General features: G+C 45.6%; 1 protein-coding gene across 1 annotated transcript in view; it reads left to right on the top strand.

Annotated features, from left to right (window-relative positions):
* Window positions 1-1,072: 1,072 nt before the first annotated feature.
* LGR6 (leucine rich repeat containing G protein-coupled receptor 6) overlaps window positions 1,073-19,192 on the top strand; it is a 153,151-nt gene continuing 135,031 nt past the window's right edge. The window contains exons 1-3 of the mRNA XM_044447487.1: window positions 1,073-1,164; window positions 3,587-3,692; window positions 6,029-6,297. Coding sequence (XP_044303422.1) covers window positions 1,073-1,164; window positions 3,587-3,692; window positions 6,029-6,297 — 467 coding nt within the window. The remainder of the gene's footprint in view (window positions 1,165-3,586; window positions 3,693-6,028; window positions 6,298-19,192) is intronic.

Genomic DNA, 19,192 nt, shown 5'->3' with positions numbered 1-19,192 from the left:
ACTATTTCTGGTGAAGATGAAAGCTGCTAGAACTGGTTTGTTGATGTGGATCAACACAGCTGCCTGCAATTTTGGACTCTCCCTGAGGGTGTCTATCATGAGGAGCACCTGCACGTCAAAATTTACTGAGAATTTACTGCACCACTGGGAAATATTCCCCAATCCTGAACCATCCCCATTTCCCAGAAGCACAACCTGAGCTCCCTTGATGACTCATAGTGCATAAATTAAGCTTGTTTGCACCACACCTCCAGTTAAAAGCCTTCTTTAGTTCCATGATTATTATTACACGGGTAGTACACACGCAAGTCACATGTGTGCATGAATGAGAACACGTGGCAACATTCCCTGGGAAGATTCCCCATTCCAAATATGAGTATTGCTAACAGCAGGGCCCCTGCATTGACAAGAAACAGGTTGGCCATCCTAAGGATCAGAGTGAAAGATTTAGCCAGGGGATTTGAAACATATGGTTCTTAGATTGCAACTCCCATCAGCCCCCATTGGCTATGCTGGTCAGGACTGATGGAGCTGCAGTTCAGCAACATCTGGTCTCTGACACTTTCCCCACCTCTGACTTCGCCTATAAAAGGAGCAGAAAGGTTTATTTGAGTTCAGAGAGAGATGCAATTGAATGTTCTTTTTAAAAAAAGAGGCTGGAATGTGTGTGGTTTAGGCCACCACTGGTCCGTGACCTTCTGAGCCATCTTGGGCCATGCGCAGGCCTGGCATGTGTTTGTATTGCCATGGGTTTGTGTTTACATCCTGGAATGCCTCCAGGAGTCATTGACTGGGGCTGCCTGTGGCATTGCAAACCTTGGATGGCTCTGCTGGGAGCAGTCGATCAGGGGCTCTTTCCATCCTTCTTTGGTCCTGCAAATGGCTCTCTTGTGGCTTTCGCAAAGCCACATAGAGCACAAGCACATAAACAAATCCTCAGGCATCTGGCTCCCCTCTCTCTCTGTCCATATCACTTATCTACAGTTTTGCCATAGAACCCGAAGGAGAAGCCCTAAAAGAGCAAAGAAAACAAGACAGTGCTCCTGCCCTATGCATTTGAGATGCTGAGAACATGAAGCATCCCACCAAGCCATGGGAATGTGAGCCACAACATCACAAGAGTCCTCAGAAGAAAGCAGGAGCAGGAAATACCTTAAGGATCAGGTAGGGGAGGTTCCATCAACCTGTGCACAAACCAAGGCTGCAGCCTGAACTCAGGAGACACATCTAAAGCGCCCACAGCAAGGTGTAATTGAACAAGACAGCTGAGGACAACAGCCACAGGAGCCAAGGAGACCACAATCAAGAGCAAACACCCAGCACCTTGTTTTATCCCTGCCAGCCATCTGGAAAATGTTTTACATCTCAGCATTGTGCCACCTCGGTTACAAGGCTGTGGCAGTGAACACACACACACACACACAATCAGGGCACAGAAAGTTGCACAAGAAAAGAAGATCACCACCTGGAACTCCATCTAATATGTTGTCCCAGGAGAGTACCCAGTGGAGGTGCTAAGGAAAGAGTTGTTTTGCAGAGTCAAGCAGCAGAGAAGTACATACAGCTCAGGAGTGCTTCCTGAGAAGGTGCCCTGCCTCATTCACAGAACTGTGTGGCCCTTTTGTGATGGGATGGGGATACAGACATTGTCAACTTCCATTTGTTACTATCCTGTGTTTTCCTATCCTTTCTTCTGCCCCTTTTTCTTACCAGGAAAACAATTCTGTTAAGGAAGAAAAGATGGAGAAGCCACCCAGTGCTTTTTTACTAATGACACTATCACAGAAGCAGATGGAATGAGGGTCAATGAACTGCAGCTAAAAGGCAAGCTCTGGTGGCCAGTTGTTCATCTGCCTAGGGAGGTGGTGTTCACCCTAGTCCAGACAGGGTTGCATTAAAGCAGGGGTGGAGAATGTGTGCCCCTCCAGATGTTGTTGGAGTACAACCCCCATCAGCCTGGTCTGCATAGCAAATGGGGATAATGGGAGTTGTACTCCAAGACTATCTGGACGGCCACCTGCTCCCTATCCCTGCACTAGAGGATCAGGTTTATAGTCTATTTATCAGGTATTGTTATACCCAGCCTCATCTTTGGAGGGCCAGTTTGTTTCTGTGGCTCAAGGTACCATCAGGGGAATGCAGTAGCCCAGCGATGGCCCCTTTTAGACAGAAAGTGCTTGTCTGTCTGTATGTCTGTCTGTTTATTACTCTAGTGTGTGTGAAAGCAGGATTCACACTGGAACCAATAATGTTCAACCATTTCCCCCATTTCCCCATCTCTACAGGTGGAAGATTTAAGCCAAGAAAAAGTATCTCCACAGGTATCAATTGCTCAGGCACTTCTCATGTTGCCCACTGGGTGACATATATTTTATCTTTTTTCAGTAATTTATTTTTATTTAAGACTTTTTTAGACCGTCCCTTACTGAAGTCTCAGGATGGTTTCACAGTAAGACAAAACATAAAAACAAAACACAGTATTCTGTGTCTCTTCAATAACACAGCAGTAATGAGTGTTTCTTCCTGGGAGCTGGGGTCACTTTGAAAGAGAGGGCCTCTGGTTGCTCCTGCCTCCTTTTCCCAAGCTCCAGGCCTACACACAGGCTCACAGACTTACTTAGAAAATCAAAATGGTAAGAGGCTACAGACTGATGCTTCCATCAGAAGTACATTGTTTTTGTAGTGGTAGGTGAGTAGAAATTTTCTGCAATTTCCATCAGCTCCTGGCAGCATGGTCCATGCTGAAGGATGATGGGGTATGTAGTCCAACAAATCCAGAGGGTACAAGACTGGGGAAGGCTTTCCCAGTGTTTAAACATTTAAAGTGAAAATCAAAGAGATACAGTTCTATTCTGCACATATTTTCTGATCTTCCTTCCCTTCCCAAAGTGTGGCCACCGACACATCACAAAACCCCACGCCACTCCTTGCAGATATACACACCATGATAACAAATACCCGCAGACTTTTGTCTTCAGAACATCAATATCTGCAGAGAAGACTGGCATATTGGGGGTGGGGGGGTCGTATGTGACCCTTTGCCCACAAGGCTTTTTAAAGCCCCTTATGTGCAGGTCACATCAATGCATGCAGCTCTATGGTAAAGAGATATAACTCTGCATAACAAACCACAGTCCACTCTTTTCCTTCCTCATTGGATTGGATTTGCAGCCCTCTGGACTTTTGGGATCAGGCAAAGTATCTCCCTCCCAGAGGGGTGGGCAACATCAGGCCCATGAGCCATGTCTAGCCCACTTGGCATTCCAGTCTGGCCCTTGGGCTCCCCAGACTGCTAAACCCCCCTTTTGACCACTCCCATTCTTCCTGACAGCAAATCATTGGTGGTTTCCTGGCTTTTGTTCAGTTCCCCTCAATTCTAAGGCTTAGTAACTGGCAACAAGATTTTAAGCTGAAATATGCTAGCATTTTGCCCTGTTTACCTTTGACCTGTCCAGCAGCAGAATACACCCTCCTTGCCCCTGCTTTGCCAAAACTGAATTTAGTCCTCAGGCCAAAAGGGAATCCCCACCTCTGTTGCCTGATGTTGGCACAAGGTTCAAAAAGATGGGCATATTTTGGATTCCAGAAGAAAGAAGCTTGCAAAGAAGAAACATATGATTGATTGTGAACAGCAGCCCAGAGACAACGTGGAGCAGACTGTGGCTCAGACACCACTCAAGCATGGGTTGAGTGTGAGTCGTTGTCGAAATGTGGGTTCTGTTGTCTGAATGCAGCCAAGATAACAAATCATGGTGAATAATCCACAGTTTTCAAGCCAACAACAAACCATAGCTTAATATGGCTGTGAGGACAGCTGGCTTAAAATGGCTAACATGGTTTGTGAGGGCAGTTGGGTTCAGATAGCATAATAACCCATGTTTCAACAACAACCCATGGTTCAGTGACAACCCACACTCAGTCGTTGCTCATCCACTGAGTGTGGGTTATCCCTTGTCTAAACTCCAACTGTCCTTGTTCAAGGATAGGCTAGACATGCATATGGTAGGCATGTCATGAGCAGAGCCAGCTGGAGCTGGGGGTCAGACTAGATGGCCCGGGAGACCCCTTCTGACTTGCTCTGCTTCTGTGTTTCTATATGTGAGTTGCAGATTTGGTGGGTGGGGAAGATCAGTGGGACCACAATTCAGACCAAGAGGTTGGACAAAAAAGGAAGGTGCTCCCAGGCCTAATGCAAAGCTACGCAACTACTTCAGCCAGGGAGCCAAACCCATTTGGAGAACCTCTTCAGGGCCATATTCCAGGGGTGGCCTGTGCCAAAGACAAAAGGGGACATGCCCAAGTATCAAATACACCTGCACATCTTAGCCAAAGCTCCTACTGCCAGTAACTGAAGCCTTAGAAGAGACATTTCAGCCATTTAGAATGGGGGAAAAGACCTGTGCAACAGCCAGTAATCCACTAAACAGGTAGCGGTTGGGGGGAAGTGGGTGGGGCCAAGAGAAGAAAGCAGGTCTTCTGGGGGGGGCGGTCCCAGGGGGCTACATAAGGACTACACTTGGTCTGAATTTGGCACCAGGGCCAAACATTTTTTTATACCCCGGCCTATCAGGGCTGGAGAGGATTAAAATTAGGCAAGTAAACCAGCAGGTGTTTGTGAGAGTAGGTTAATAATTGTGATGACAAGTAAAAGAATGCAGAAAAAGGTAAATGCAGGAAGTAGTTTAATTAAAAATTCATGGAAATGAATCTCTTGGCTGCACGGCTGAGTTACCTCCTTCACTGATTGTTCAAGCTGTTGCTTGTTCATGTTTTCTTCACTGTTCAGAAGGAAACTGGCATTTAATTAGAGTCTTTTAGATCAATCATGAATATCACTTCCCTCTAAACTTTCTAACTTACCTGTATTTGGGCTGTCTATTTCCTGGCCTCGGACTTAGTCAGAAGGTGCTTCCTCTGGTTCTTTAAAGATGCTGCAATGTAGTTGAAGAACCCATATAACAGTCTGCATTCAAATGGAGAACAACCTTGCCAGAGGACCCCAGGTTTCTCCGGGACCTTGGCAAGACACCAGGGGTGTGGGGCCCTCTCTCCCAGATTCTGCCTTCTTACCACCTCTTCTTGCTGCTCACCCTCTTTCTCATCGTGGTATCACTGGCTCTCTTGAGGGCAGTCAGCAAGTAGGCAGAAGGCATCTCCTGCTCCTCCTTCCCACCAGCACTGCTTGGGCCAGAGCAAGAGGCAGCAAACAGGGCAGGTAAAGATGGAAGGCAACTCCAAGGGGCTCTTGTCCTGCTGGCCCTCGCTGTGTGCCTGACTAAGCCGACCTCTGACACTGGCACTACAGCCAAGGGCTCTGTGGCAACATGGAAGAACAGCCATTTTATGGTAACGGGACTAGAACGCGTTTTGCCAGATGCACAAAATGTTCTCTCCAGCTGACAGATGGATATGCACTGGCTTTCCCCAACCTGGTGTCCTCCAGATGTTTTGGACTACAAGCCCCCAAATTCCTGGCCAAGGGCCAGGGTGGTCAAGGTGGATGGAATATGAAGTCCAAAATATCAGGACTACACCAGACTGGGGAAGGCTGACATCCACAGATACAGAGGCTTGGAATGTAAATAGAATGACCAAAAGGCTGTAAAATGGACAGGGTAGCAGTGAGCCTGTGACATTTCGCTGTTTTTCTCCAAAAAGCATTCCTTCTGTGTACCTGCTAGTTTTTTTTTCTCTCTCTCTCTCCTAAAAATGTTTCCAAACAAGTTCTTGAGCTACTAACAGGTCTCTCTCACTCCCCCCTCCACCTTCCTTTTGAATGAAATTCCTGCCAGCTTTGAAAGAGGGAGAGGGAGTTAGGAGAAAGTTTCTCCGACTCCTCCCATGTGAGTCTAACGCCCAGCCCAGCCCAGCCCAGCCCGTGTGAAACCCAATAACCAAGATCATTCAACAATGCTTCCCCTTCACTGGCTGCATCCTTGCCACACCAAGGAAGAGTACGGGAGATCCAGAGGGTGCTGTCCGGGGGAGCTCTAGGACCCTTATTCCCCACATACACTGATTTCAGTAGCAAAGATCAGAAGGAGGCCAAGCCGGGGAAGGCAGACGCACGCACGGCAGGCTGGCTCCAGCTGGAGTAAGAATGGACCGGCCGTTGCCCTGGTGGCTTTTCCTAGCCTCTTCGGGCATTCTCCAAAGTGTGTCTCTGGAACAGGGGGCCGTGCCCTCCTGTCCATCTCTGTGCCACTGTGAGGAAGATGGCATCATGCTGTCTGTGGACTGCTCCGAACTGGCTCTTTCTTCTGTTCCTGATGGCCTGAGTCCCTTAACAGCCTACCTGTAAGTACAAAGCTGTCATGTGTGCTGAGTTGCTTCCCTTGGTGACAGAGAGTGTGGGAGGGAGGGAGGGAGAGTTGGGAGATGCATGGGAGACAGAGTTGCCTGCCTGCTATCTTTATGCCACATTTGGTTAAAAATAGAAGTTTCCTCTTGCAAATTAAAACCAAGAATAACTAAGAAAGAAGACAACTATTATGACAGCAGAGCTGTTTTCTCTTCTCTTCTCTTCTCTTCTCTTCTCTTCTCTTCTCTTCTCTTCTCTCCCCCCCCCCCCGCCCCCCTTGTGGTCCTCTAGAAAGCCTGTTTATATTGTGATGTTCTGCATGCTTTACTTCTTGATTGCTATGGATCAGAGGAGACAGAGCTTGTTTGCTGGGCTGATTCTGATTGTTTGGGAGCATAATGGTGTATTTATACTGAGTAATTATTGCAAACTGCTATGGGATCCCTCTTTCAAACATTTCAAGAGGCAGGGATAACTTAGGGCTTCACAGGCTCAGGGAACGTCAGGATCCAGCTTGTTCCCAGTGAACTGAAAAGTTAAGTGAACTTTGGAGATGGGGGACAAATTCCAGCTCTGCTAATGATGAAAGCTAAAAGAAGATTTAATGCCTGGCTTCCAAACAGCACCCAGAAGTCTCATGTTTGGTCTCAGGAAGGTCTTCTCTTTGGAGAAAAATTTATTCCCTTATCTGTGTCTGGAGAATGCCTTGGCAAGCCGATGGGTTGCCTCCTGCATGCTGCTTCCCGACCTCTCAGGAGTGGACCTTTTTCTTTGAATCAGTGACTCTTATCCTGTGTATGAAAGGCATTTTGTATATTTAAACACAGCAAGTTTAACAAATAGAAAATGGTCCTGCACTGAAACAGTGATGGAAAGGATTGTGCTTTGCTGCTGCTTCTTTTTAAATGCATGGAGGCCATGCTGGATGGTTTGGGAGGGATGCCCAAAACCCCACTGAAAATTATGCAGGACACTGAGGAGGTTCATGTTTGTCCCTTCACACTAAGTAGTGCTTATTGGCCAGTAGGTCTAGTGCTTCGAGCAGAGAAGGTGGCAAAGGACGTACCTTGGAGTCCAGTTGTGTTCCTTCCAAGGAGATCCCTTGTCTGCCATCTGTCTCCTAAGCTGGGAAGAGTCTTTAAAGGGAATATAATGGACTCAGCCTGATATATTCTGTGCCATGTTCAAAGTGGTTGTATCCCATGCTCTCTTCAGTGCCCCATCCCGAACCTTGTTCTATGACAGTGAAAGAGGCCCATGCAACACCATGTTAACCCCCCTAGAAAGAGTGAGTTGGAAAAGAAAGATGAGACCTTTTTAGAGGGGTGCTTTTTTGCTAACTGGGGAGCATGACACACATGGGATCCTGCTAGAATAAATTGTACACACCTTGAGGATATTGGCCTTGTGCAGTAATTCATATCCAGAGGTTCTCTGAAAAAAAGTTTGGCTAAAGCAGTAACTCCACTGAGGAGGTAAAGACTGTGGCAGGTGGTGGGGGGAGGTGGTATCAAGCTGTTAAAGATAAGAAACAAGGCTGAAGTCAGTTCCTAGTTGTTTCATGTGATACAGAGCTTCATAAGCATCCTGAATAAAGATCTAACAAGCATGTGCTCCTACTCCTTCACCCTGCCCCCCCCCCAAAAAAACAAGCTATAGAGTATCCCTCCATGACTGGGAGCCTGAGATGCAGCAGCTTCCCTCTGTTCCAACATGCTGTTTTTGCATGGGATGCCCTCCAGCCGCACTTAGGAAAAGTATGATGGGCTGTAAGGGCGGTCTCTTGCAGCAGTCTACTGTATCATTTGATATATGGTGCTAGCCTAAAATGCAGTGTCAGGGGATCCATTCTGCCTCTTTCATTATCTTCTTGCATCAGAAGTGTGCCTCCTATCTTTTAAAGCTCTAGAGAAACTTTCCCCCTAGGTCTTATTCAGGTGTAGATCTGGGTGAAAGTCCAGACCTCCATTCTCACCCCTCCATCTTTTTACCTTGTAGCAGCTGCTGCCATAGATCAGCACCCCCTTTATGGCCAGCGACAAATGTCCGGTTTGTCCACTGCTGAACTAATGCAGCATTTTGCTCCTGGAATCTCGGCTGCGAGGTCATCACAAACAACCCCCTGTGCTGAGACTCGAGTAGATACACGTGAGCTCCATGTAGGGCAGTCCCACATAAGGTCAGAATGGGAATGGAAGTGTCTGGACATGGTTTGTCTCACCATGCAGGAAGTCACAACTACACAGTGCAAGGCTGGGGAGTGCAAGGCAAACGTGCATTTGATACCTTGTGGGGCAAAAGCCTGGGGTGGGAAGTGGAGAGATGTGAAGTGATGAACCAGCAGGTGGGGAAAGAGTTAAGCAACTCATCTCTTCCTCCTTCTCCCCGAAGCAAATTTCTCTCCTGTTTTAAAAATAAGATTGAAGTCAGGGCATATAGAAAACTAGAAGGTATTGTTTCTCCCTTAGTGATCATGGAATTTTGTAACTCTTCTAACTCTGGCAAGATTGACGAATTCCATATGCTGTATTCCTGGATGTCCTTACGAAAGGCGTAGCATAGTAGTTGGGATGACTGAGGCACACATAGGTGTTTCCACTTTCGGAAATGCTCCTTTCTCTAAAAGATCAGAATCTGGGGTGCCTGAAAATATTAGTTACTTGCAGTCAGTCCATTGCTACTTCTGAGCATGTCCTTCCAAAAGGGTCTGCAAGATGGAGCCTTATGTCTCTGGTCGTCACATTGTCATTTTCCTTGGAAGCGCCTCTCCTTCAGACAGTAGCCTCCTACAGGCATTTGGTGGCGCCATTGGCAGCGCTTTGGAAGAATCTCCCTCTCCGGCACTGGAATATTTAAACGTTCCAAAGGTCATTCTTCAAAGAGAAGAATTTATCAGTTGCAGGTAATTATATCTTTTAAAACCTGCCCATCCTCCTGTACAATTCATTTTCCTACTGGAATTTTAGCTGTATCCTCTAAAAAGCAGCTGGATCCCACAGATCCTATCCTGTAAATGAATGAGTCAGATTCAGAGAGCTAACAAACAAATCTTTCTTATGCAATTGACCTGCCTCATCCACTCTTTGTGGGGTCCTAGCGCAGTGGAGCAGCACTTGCATTGCCTGCAAAAGGACCCAGATTTGAAAAAACCTTCCCTGAAACTCTGGAGAGCCACTGCCTGTCTGTGTCAACAATTCTTGGCTAGATGGACCAGTGGTTTTCCCTTAAAAACCAAAAGGTGGAAGAGCTTCACAGTCTGTTTTCAGCTGTAGTGCTAGGAGTCACCCATGTGGAAGCACCCTAGACACGGTGTGGACTGGTGTCCCCTGGAGTCTCCCTCATCACTGCCTAGACACTTCTCAGTCCTGTGAGGGCACCTCCTTCACCTGCTGCCGCACTCCTTAGTCTAGCAATGCAGGCTATGAGGGGCCCCACAGTGTAAATTAGATTGGACACCCCAGTTGGAATTGGATTAGATGAGAGGATGGAGTTTAGTCAGTCCAGCTTTACATCTGGAATTAAAACCATTCAAATGCACATTTTATAAATCAGTATGGCAACTGTGAGCTATTGAAAAGTTCAAGAAGAATTCTTTTAAACCGCGAGGAATAGATTTATAGATTTATCTGGGAAACACTGCTGGTTTCCAGTTTCTAGCCAGTCAACTACTCCAAAAGATTATTGTATTTTCTCAGTAATTGGGCAAAAAGGACAAAGTCACTAATGCAAAATTAAGCTGAAAGTCAGGAGTGTAGAGCTTCTTCCAGCCTATTTCAGAGATGCTCTTGGGGTCTGCATTCTGGGGAGAGGGGGAAAGCGAAAGAGGCAGGGGCAGAAAACCAAGACCCAGCATTTTTTTAGCTTAAAGCACTTATTGCCAGGACCTAAACTTTAGGGGAAGCATTCCAGCCTTTTAGGGGGTGGTTCTGCACCCCTGCTGAAGACAAAGGAATATAAAAAGGAAGCTCATGCCACAACGAATTTTGTCAGTTTCCTTTTTATTAGCACTGCCCTTGACTCTACTTAGTAGATTTAATCCTGTTATCTTGTCATTATTGATATAACCTGCTTGCTCACCTGTCCAGATGCTATTACTGCTGACACACCTAAGAGGAAAAGGCCATCATCAGGGGGCAGGGTCCTTGAACCCAGCACCCCAGAAGGACCCAGCCCCAGCCCCAGCCCCAGCCCCAGCCCCTGTTCCTTGTCATCACTTCTGCCCCTGACTCACCAGCTTGGCAATGAGAAGTAATAATGTTGCAGAGTTGCAGCCACTACGCAACTCTTGCTCCTTTTCTCTGGGTGGCAGTGAAGATTGGGGCCAATCCACCTTTTGCCCATTTAACATGGGCTATGTTTGTCACTCCTGTGTAACTTCTGCAGGAATTCCATTCAGTAGACGCACCTAAACAAATTTGCCAATGGCACTGGCATTCTTCACACATTTCTGGAATTTCAGAGCCTGCCTGCAAATCTGAAACCCAAGTGCTACCTGTCCTCACTTCCCGCCTTTCTGCAATGTTTCATGCTGTAGCGCAATGTGCCTCAACCTGGTCATTCCCCCCGAAATAAGCGTGTCTCCCCTTTGCAGGATCTGCTCTTTTCACCTGCCTTTCCCATTGCCTGGCATTGAATTGAGGGACATGCTAGCACTCAACTATGACAGGAATTTGGCATACAAAATCACCAGGAAACTCTAATCTCCAGCACCAGCATAAGCTGTGGGGTAAGCAGTGCATAGTAAATGGCCACATCCATTCCATCATGGGCAGGGGGAGAAATATCACTGTGTTTAAGTGACACCGTCTTTGCCAGATGCCTTTAGCCTGCTGGCTAGGGCTGCCCCTTCCCCGACCTGATGCTTTTCTAATGTTTGCAGCTACTTCTTCCATCATAATTAAGCATCTGAGGCTGTCATACTTTGGTCACATTATGAGAAGGCAAGACTCAGTGAAGTAGACAATTAGGGAAAGTTGGAGGCAGAAGAGAGAGAGCAAATGTGAGATGGCTCAGATTCATGAAAGAAGGCACAGCCTGAGTTTACGAGAGCTGAGCAGGGCTGTCAAGGACAGAATGCTCTGGAGGGCGTTCATTCATGGGTTCACCATAAATCGGAGCAACTGGCAACACATGAAATCAACCATGTCCTTCGTCCCTGGCCCTGGTTGTGCCAGCTGTGCTGATGGGCAATCTGCAGTAGAAGGAGCATCATAGTAGGCTTTAAGTTAACAAATCAATGATTTTGATAGGTTCACCTATTTCAGGCAGTTCACAAATTCTTCCAGGAACTAGTGATATGGAAGTAATCTGTTTTGTGGGTGGCAGTTCATCAGGTTCCCTGGGCTTGGCTTCCCAGATTCTGGCCCACGTCATGGCTGTGAGTCCAAGTTCCTGGCAACTGAGCTCCATGCAATGGCTGTGTGAACCTTTGTTGGTGCTGCTGCATGGGATGTGGAAGAAGGTTGCCAGTTATGTAAACATTGTTCTGCACATGTTTGCAGCCTTCCTATTGGCTTATCTCCTTTTCCAAGATGGGGCCAAGAAAAAAAGGAAGTCCACAATAGCTGGAGGGATGGATTCTACATAGCTTCAATGCATCCCTCCCAGTATCATTTCATTGGTTTTTTAACAAAATGTTTCCTTCCAGATCTCACATCACGGCTGCAATCCTATGCACGCATATGTGGGACTGGGAATAAGTTCTATGTAAATTTGAATAAACATGCACATATATTTGCATTATTCAGACACAGTCCTAAGCATTTAGTTTCCCTGTAGATGATTGTAGCACTGTGGCGCCACACTGGGTGAATGCTGGGTTAGCTGGGTCATGCGAAGGGTTTTCTTTATGCCTGCAGCTCAGTTAAGAACATAAGAAAAGCTGATCCACCTAGTCCAGCATTCTGTTTGCTGTAGCCAACCAGCTGCCCCTGGGAAGCTCGCAACCAGGATTTGAGAGCAACAACGTCTTCCCATCCAGTGACTGGTCCCCAAAGACATACTGCCTCTGATATGGGGGAGCAGCATCTAGCCACCAGGATGAGTAGCCACTGATAGGCTTCTCCTCCATTAATTTGCCCAATCCCTTTGAAGCCCATCCAGAGACTAGTGCCGGTCCCTGTATCTTGTGGAAGTGGATTTCAAAATTTAACCATCAACTATGTGAAGAAGTACTTCCTCTCATCTGTTGCTGAATCTCTCACCAACCTGCTTCATGGGATGATCCCAGGATCTAGTATTGTGCAAAAGAAAGAAAATTGTTGCCCTCCCCTCTTTCACTACACCATGAATAATTCTGTGCATCTGTATCATATCTCAGTGAGCCTTTTTACAAGCTAGCCAGGGGTTGAACCCTTTTCTCACATAAGAGTTGCTACAACCCCTCCATCATTTTAGGTGCCCCTTTCTGCATATCTTCTAACTCTACAATAAATTTTTAGGCTCAGAAACCAGAAATGTACACTGTATTCTTAGTGTGGCCACAGCATAGCTTTGTATAAGGGGAATATTATATAGGCAATTTTATTCCTTTACTAATTATTCCTTGAAACTCAACATTAAGAAAACTAAGAACATGGCATCCGGTCCTCTCACTTCCTGGCAAATAGATGGGGAAGAAATGGAGGTAGTGACAGATTTTATTTTCCTGGGCTCCAAGATCACCACAGATGGGGACTGCAGCCAAGAAATTAAGAGACGCTTGCTCCTAGGGAGGAAAGCTATGGCAAATCTAGACAGCATACTAAAAAGCAGAGATATCACCCTGCTAACAAAAGTGCATATAGTCAAGGCTATGGTTTTCCCAGTTGCAATGTATGGCTGTGAAAGCTGAACCATAAGGAAGGCTGAACGCCAAAGGATTGAGGCCTTTGAACTGTGGTGCTAGAGGAGACTCCTGTGAGTCCCTTGGACCACAAGGCGATCAAACCGGTCAGTCCTGGAGGAGATCAACCCTGACTGCTCTTGAGAAGGCCAGATAGTGAAGATGAAACTCAAATACTTAGGCCACCTAATGAGAAGGAAGGACTCCCTGGAGAAGAGTCTAATGCTGGGAACAATAGATGGCAAAAGAAGAAGGGGACGGCAGAGGATGAGGTGGCTAGATGGAGTCACTGAGGCAGTTGGTGTGAGCTTAGGTGGACTCTGGGAGATGGTGGAGGACAGGAAGTCCTGGAGCAGTGTTGTCCATGGGGTTGCGATGGGTCAGACACGACTTCGTGACTAACAACAACAATTATTCCTAATGTGGAATTGCCCTTTCCACAGCAGCAGCACACCAGGTTGCATTTCATCAAAATGTCCACCGCAATTCCAAGATCTCATTCTTGGTCTGTCACTACTAGCTTAGTTTCTATCAGCACAAATGAGAAGCGGGGGGGGGGGGTTACCCCACTGTGCTTCACTTGCTTACATCGAACTGCATTCTGATGTCTATTCTCCCTGTTAAGAGAGATCAACTTGGAGCTCCCCACCTCCTTTTAACCATCAGCCAAATTGGCAATCTCACCTCATTCCTATTTCCGTTATCAGTTATGAAAAGGTTAAAAAACATTGGTTCTAATACAGATTCTTATTTGCATCCCTCTCATGGGAGAATGTAGCATTTATTCCTACTCTCTGCTTTCTGTACTTTCATCAGGTACTGTTCTATAGGAGAACCTTTCCTCTTATTACATATCTGTTAAATTTGCTCAGAAATCTTAGGCAAACAACTTTGTTAAAATCCTTTTGTAGATCTCCCAGTCTACATCTTTATTGACACACTCAAAGAATTCTAGAAGTTTAGTGAGAGAGGACATAACTTTGTGAAAACCATGTTGATTCTTACTAATCAACATGCTTACTAATTCTAGCTTTAATAGCAGTTTCAACCAATTTACCCAGAGCATACTGTAAGCTAACTGGTCTGTCATTTCCCTGATCGCTCCTGGATCCCTTTTAAAAACTTGGTGTTACATTGGCCACCCTCTAGTCCTCAGGTGCAGAGGCTAACCTAGTATGTTACTTTTTTTTGGAAGGTCAGCAATTTTGTATTTAAGAACTTCAAGAACCCTAGGATAAAATTCACTTTGTCAATAGTGAATTTTGTCAATTCTTTGAGTAAGAATTTATTCTTTTGTCATCATTATCTGCCTTAGTTCCTCAAATGTGCTTCCTGGAAATGTCCACTCTGTCAACTCTGCTACTCTAATTCAAGGATCGCAGGAACCAGCCTCTGGGAACACTGGCAGCGGGTCCCCCTAGTCTTACAGAGGCAGTGCGGGATGGTCTGAACTGCTGTGCTGGAGGTTGGGGTTCTAGTCCCAATTCAGCCCAGAAGCTCCCTCGGTAACTTTAGGCCAGTCACACACTCTTGGCTAGGCTTACCTCTAGGGATGTGGAGGACTGCCAGTTTTGTGGCATTCTGTCCTATGATGGAAAGCCATATCTAGGGTGCTCTTTGCTGTAACTGACCCCTTCACACATACATGCACATACACAAACACTCCATTAAACCACCCGCAGGATTCACATGTATCTGGGAATATGGAAAAGATGTGGGGGAGAGAAACTCGCACAGTACGCATATGTTGGTCCAGAATCCGTGATGAGCCAAAAGAATGGACCTACTCCTATGCACTTGACTTGATTCTCAGTAAGTCTTAAGAAATCTGTTGTGCAAACTTCTAGAGCTTTATCTTTGTGCAAGTGGGCTGGAGCAGTGTGTGAGAAGTGTGTGACTATGCAACACATTCCTAGATGTTTTGTTGTTAGGGCACCTAATCAAAGAGTTTAGAAACTCCCTCCCACTTCAATGCCCTGCAGAATCAAGATCAAATAGTACAATTCCACTGCTAAAGAGATTGTGTTCATAAATGTGGTACTTGTATAGGCAAGATCCCATGAATGTATTCAGCCGGCCTTGCAACAGCATGAATAACATTCAGAAAGACCTAGGAATGAACAATCAGATCGACAATCATCATGTGAGGCAAAAGAAAATTGCATGTATTCCAATACTGCATTGGAACCAGGCCTAACGCTGCCACAGCTGGCAGTCAGGCATCTTATGGATAGAGAGGCACAGTGGAATACAATCCACGTCAGGCCATAGCAAATGCTCCCTCCGATGCATGCACACACAACTGTTGATACCTCTTTCTTGTGCACAGTTGGTAAACTGTTTGGACTAACTGTTTGATACTAATATTAGCTATATCATCATTACCTCCCTGTATGATATCATCTCCCCAGAACTATCAATGGCATCCATTATCTTGGTCTTAGAAACTGTGCAAAGATAGCTTTTAAAATGTGTAGTTTTGGGGGGGGGGGTTTAATGTTTAAATGTTTTTTGGTTTTTTTTTTTTTTTTTTTGCCAGGTTTTATTGTTTTAAATTATGTACACCACCTTGATGGCTTTTCAGCAAATATGCTAGTATATAAATAATCAGTAATTGAAATTATGACATCATATACTTAAACCTTACAGGGTTAAGCCTTTCATGGTTTCTTGTAAGGACTATGGCAAGATAATGTACTGGATACAGTTTAAACATTAAGAAGTGCTTTAGAAATGCTAAGTAGTATTAAAACCCTAGGTTAATTAAGCAGCTAAAATTACTGCAGAGATAAGTCTATCAAGGGATCCTCTTAGCCATGCATGATTCTAAATGAGTGAGATGTTATAATTTTAAATTTCTGTTATGTGGTGGTGGTGGTGGTGGAGCCGGGCGGTGGGGAAGATGCTTCTAGCTTAAGGGGAAAATGCCTTCATTCTCTTTGAAGGAGGCACTGAGGTTTATGTACTGAAGCCAGATTCTTATAAGGGACACAACAGAATCCTGTCTAACAGCTACAACTTTTTTTTCCCTTTTGGCTTTACAGTATGCTCAGGATCTAGCTCTAGATCTTAAAATAGCTATGCTAGGGGTCCAGTTCAGAGAATGGAGGAAAAAAGGGAAAAAACAGCTGCTAGATTCAGGTGTCCACATGTGAGTCACCAAAAAGAAGAACATACAGTGCTGAACAAGAGGACAAATGAGGATACCCATTTGCATATGCTAATTTAAATTGAAATTTGGAAATTTTATAGTTTAAATGGAAATACAGTGCATCTCACCCTAGTATGGAAAACTGTGACCAGGTGGCCTGTCTGTCTTGCTCAGCTGGCTGCCCAGTTCCTGCTCTTGGGCAATTTCAATGTTCCTGTTCTCCCTTTGTGTGGGTCTTCAAGCTGGACTAGCCCTCCAAAGAAAGAACATCTTCAAAATAATGGTCAGTCTTCTTGCAGCCCTTCAACTAGAGGGCTTTCTTCTGTAAAATGGTCCTCCTAGATTAGAATACATCTAACTCAGGCCCTTACAATGCTGGGTGGGGTTCCTTGGATGAAGAAAGCCACCCTGAACAGTGCCTGGCCTAACAAAAGTGAGGTGGATGAAGGACCTGGCATCTGCAGAATTCTGGGCCACCCGGGTCAGGGCAAAGCCAGCTCCTCTGCTGAGCACATGTCAGAGGAGAGAGCAAAATACACAGCCATGCCTGGCTGATCCCTCCCAACTCTTCCCTCTGCTTTGGAGATGCAACCGACAAACCTGCCCCAGGCACTGCAAGCACTGAGCTCATGTCCTTAGATCTGCGCGTGAGGAGCTCTAACTAGCGATTATAGGAATTTAAGACTTGCTTTGAAAAGGGTTTGTAAAAAATTCTGGCAGGTCTTGGGATGCCGAAGGCTGAATAAGGAGGGGCACAGGGCAGCCGCTAATCCCACAGCATGCACTCCGCTCTCCCCGCTGCTGCACCTGCTTGAGTTCAGGAAGCAGGTAAAGGAAGAAGGAAGAGAGGCTTCTTATTTCCCAACTCACCTGACTTCTGGAACGTTCTCCTCTTCTGCCCCTTCAGCTCACCCTATACCTTTTCAGATTAACAGAAAGTGATACGGGAATACTCAGTCAAAATAAATTCTGGTTTACTGGTAGGAGGTAGGAAGGCTGAAAATAGCTCTTGCTTGCTTTTCTCCCACCTGTGGGGTAGCCTTTCTGGCCTGGTGTCCTCTGGATGCATTGGACTACAAATTGGATTACCCCCCAGCCTTGTAGCCCATTTGAAAGGCACTGATCTGGGGAAGGCTGCATGATGCCTACGGCAGGAACCAATGCAATAACACACCTCTGGAATCCAGCCCTAAGCCTGGAGAAGCTCTTGGCGAGGGCAACCTGTGGCAAAATGAGCAGGGCTGAGGCAAAAGGGATACACAAAAATATCAGCATAGTTTAGCTTAAGGCACTTTTTTGTGTTTCATTTTGTTTTGTCTAATTTCTATTACCCTCAAAAGCTGAAGCACGCTGGGTGGTTCACAATAGCACATTAGAAATAACAGTAAAAGATACATAACATTAAAACATCATTAAAAGTTTACAATACAACATTTAAAACCAAATTTAAAACACATTCATATATATATTATATAAAGTAAAAAACTGAAAACCTACTCACTTACTGTCAGTGCCTAAGCATTAAGAAAGGATTTCAACCTTTTTTATAATGGGGAGAATAATAGGAAAAATAAGAACGTAAGATCCACGGTGGATCAGACCAGGGGTTCATCTAGTCCAGCATTCATACAGCAGCCAACCAGCTGCCCACAGGAACCCACAAGCAGGACATTAACGTCACAGAACCTTCCACCCATGTTCTCATGCAACGTGTGCATAAGCATACTCTCTGTGATGCTGCGAGTAGTATACACCCAACATGGCTGGTACCAGTGAAAATGTTCTCCTTCATGAATGTGTACAATCCCCTTTTTAAAGTAATCCAAATTGGTGGTCATCACCACATCCTAGGGAAATGAATTCCAAAGTTTAGGTATTTATTGTGTGGCAAGTACTTCTTTTACCTGTCCTGAATTGCCCACCAATTATCTTCATGGGATGATCTCAGGTTCTAGTACAATAAGAGAGCAAATAAAACCTTTTTCTATCCACCTTCTCCACATCAGGCATAATTTTATACTCAAACAAATGGGGGAAAAGAGGAAGGGGTGGGGTCAAAGGAAGTCGGGCGTGGCCATTTGAGGACTCTCTGAGGGACAGAGTGGGACTCCGGGAAGGCTGGAGTTGACTCCCAGGCCTGAGGTTCTGCCCCCTGCTCTAAATGGCTTCCCACCATTGTTACAATATTAGGTTATGTTCCCAGTTTGCTGAAGACTCCAATCAAGCATGAAGTCAAATTAAATGTAATAGCAGCAGTTCCCATATGTTGAAACTTAGGATCTGCCAAACAAGTACAAGGGGTGAGGAAGCGATCTAGAAGCCACGGGTGGGAAGGGAGCCCCAGTCCTCCTGGCAACTTTTCTCTTACTTCTAGGGGGTGTTTGGGGTGGGGAGGGTCCATCATCCAATGGTAGGGCACATGCTTTTCATGTTAAAAGTCCCTGCCTCAGCCCCTTGTAACTCCAGGTAAGATAGGAAAAACTCCTGCCTGAAATTCTGGGAAGCTGCTGCCACTGTTAACAATACTAGATGAAGATGAAGATGATGATGTTTACTTTTATTTCTATGCCACTCAATGGCTAAAGCTCTTGGGTGGTTCACGTCAGTTCAGTCTACTGGCTACTGGCCAGGCGGACCGAAAGTCTAACTCAGTCCACAGGCACCTTCCTATGTTCCTGTATTCAAATATGTTACCCTCTGCTTTTAGCAGGCAACAGAATTTACAGGCTACTTCTCAGGAAAGAAGTGCCTGCTAGAACATGTTGTTATCTTTGGCACAGACTGTGGACTCAACATGGCAGCCATGCAGAAAAGATGGTACTCATGTAATTTTTACAAATCTTGAATGCATTTTTGACTAATTGGAAGAAGAGAAACCCAAGTGAAATAAACAGAGTTGGGATGGGATTGGTCAGTA

This window comes from Varanus komodoensis, unplaced genomic scaffold (genome assembly GCF_004798865.1).
Source record: "Varanus komodoensis strain SLA01 unplaced genomic scaffold, ASM479886v1 scaffold52, whole genome shotgun sequence".
Classification (NCBI taxonomy): Eukaryota; Metazoa; Chordata; class Lepidosauria; order Squamata; family Varanidae; genus Varanus; species Varanus komodoensis.
The sequence above is the reverse complement of the archived record's forward strand: the minus strand, read 5'-3'. Positions and strand labels throughout refer to the sequence as shown.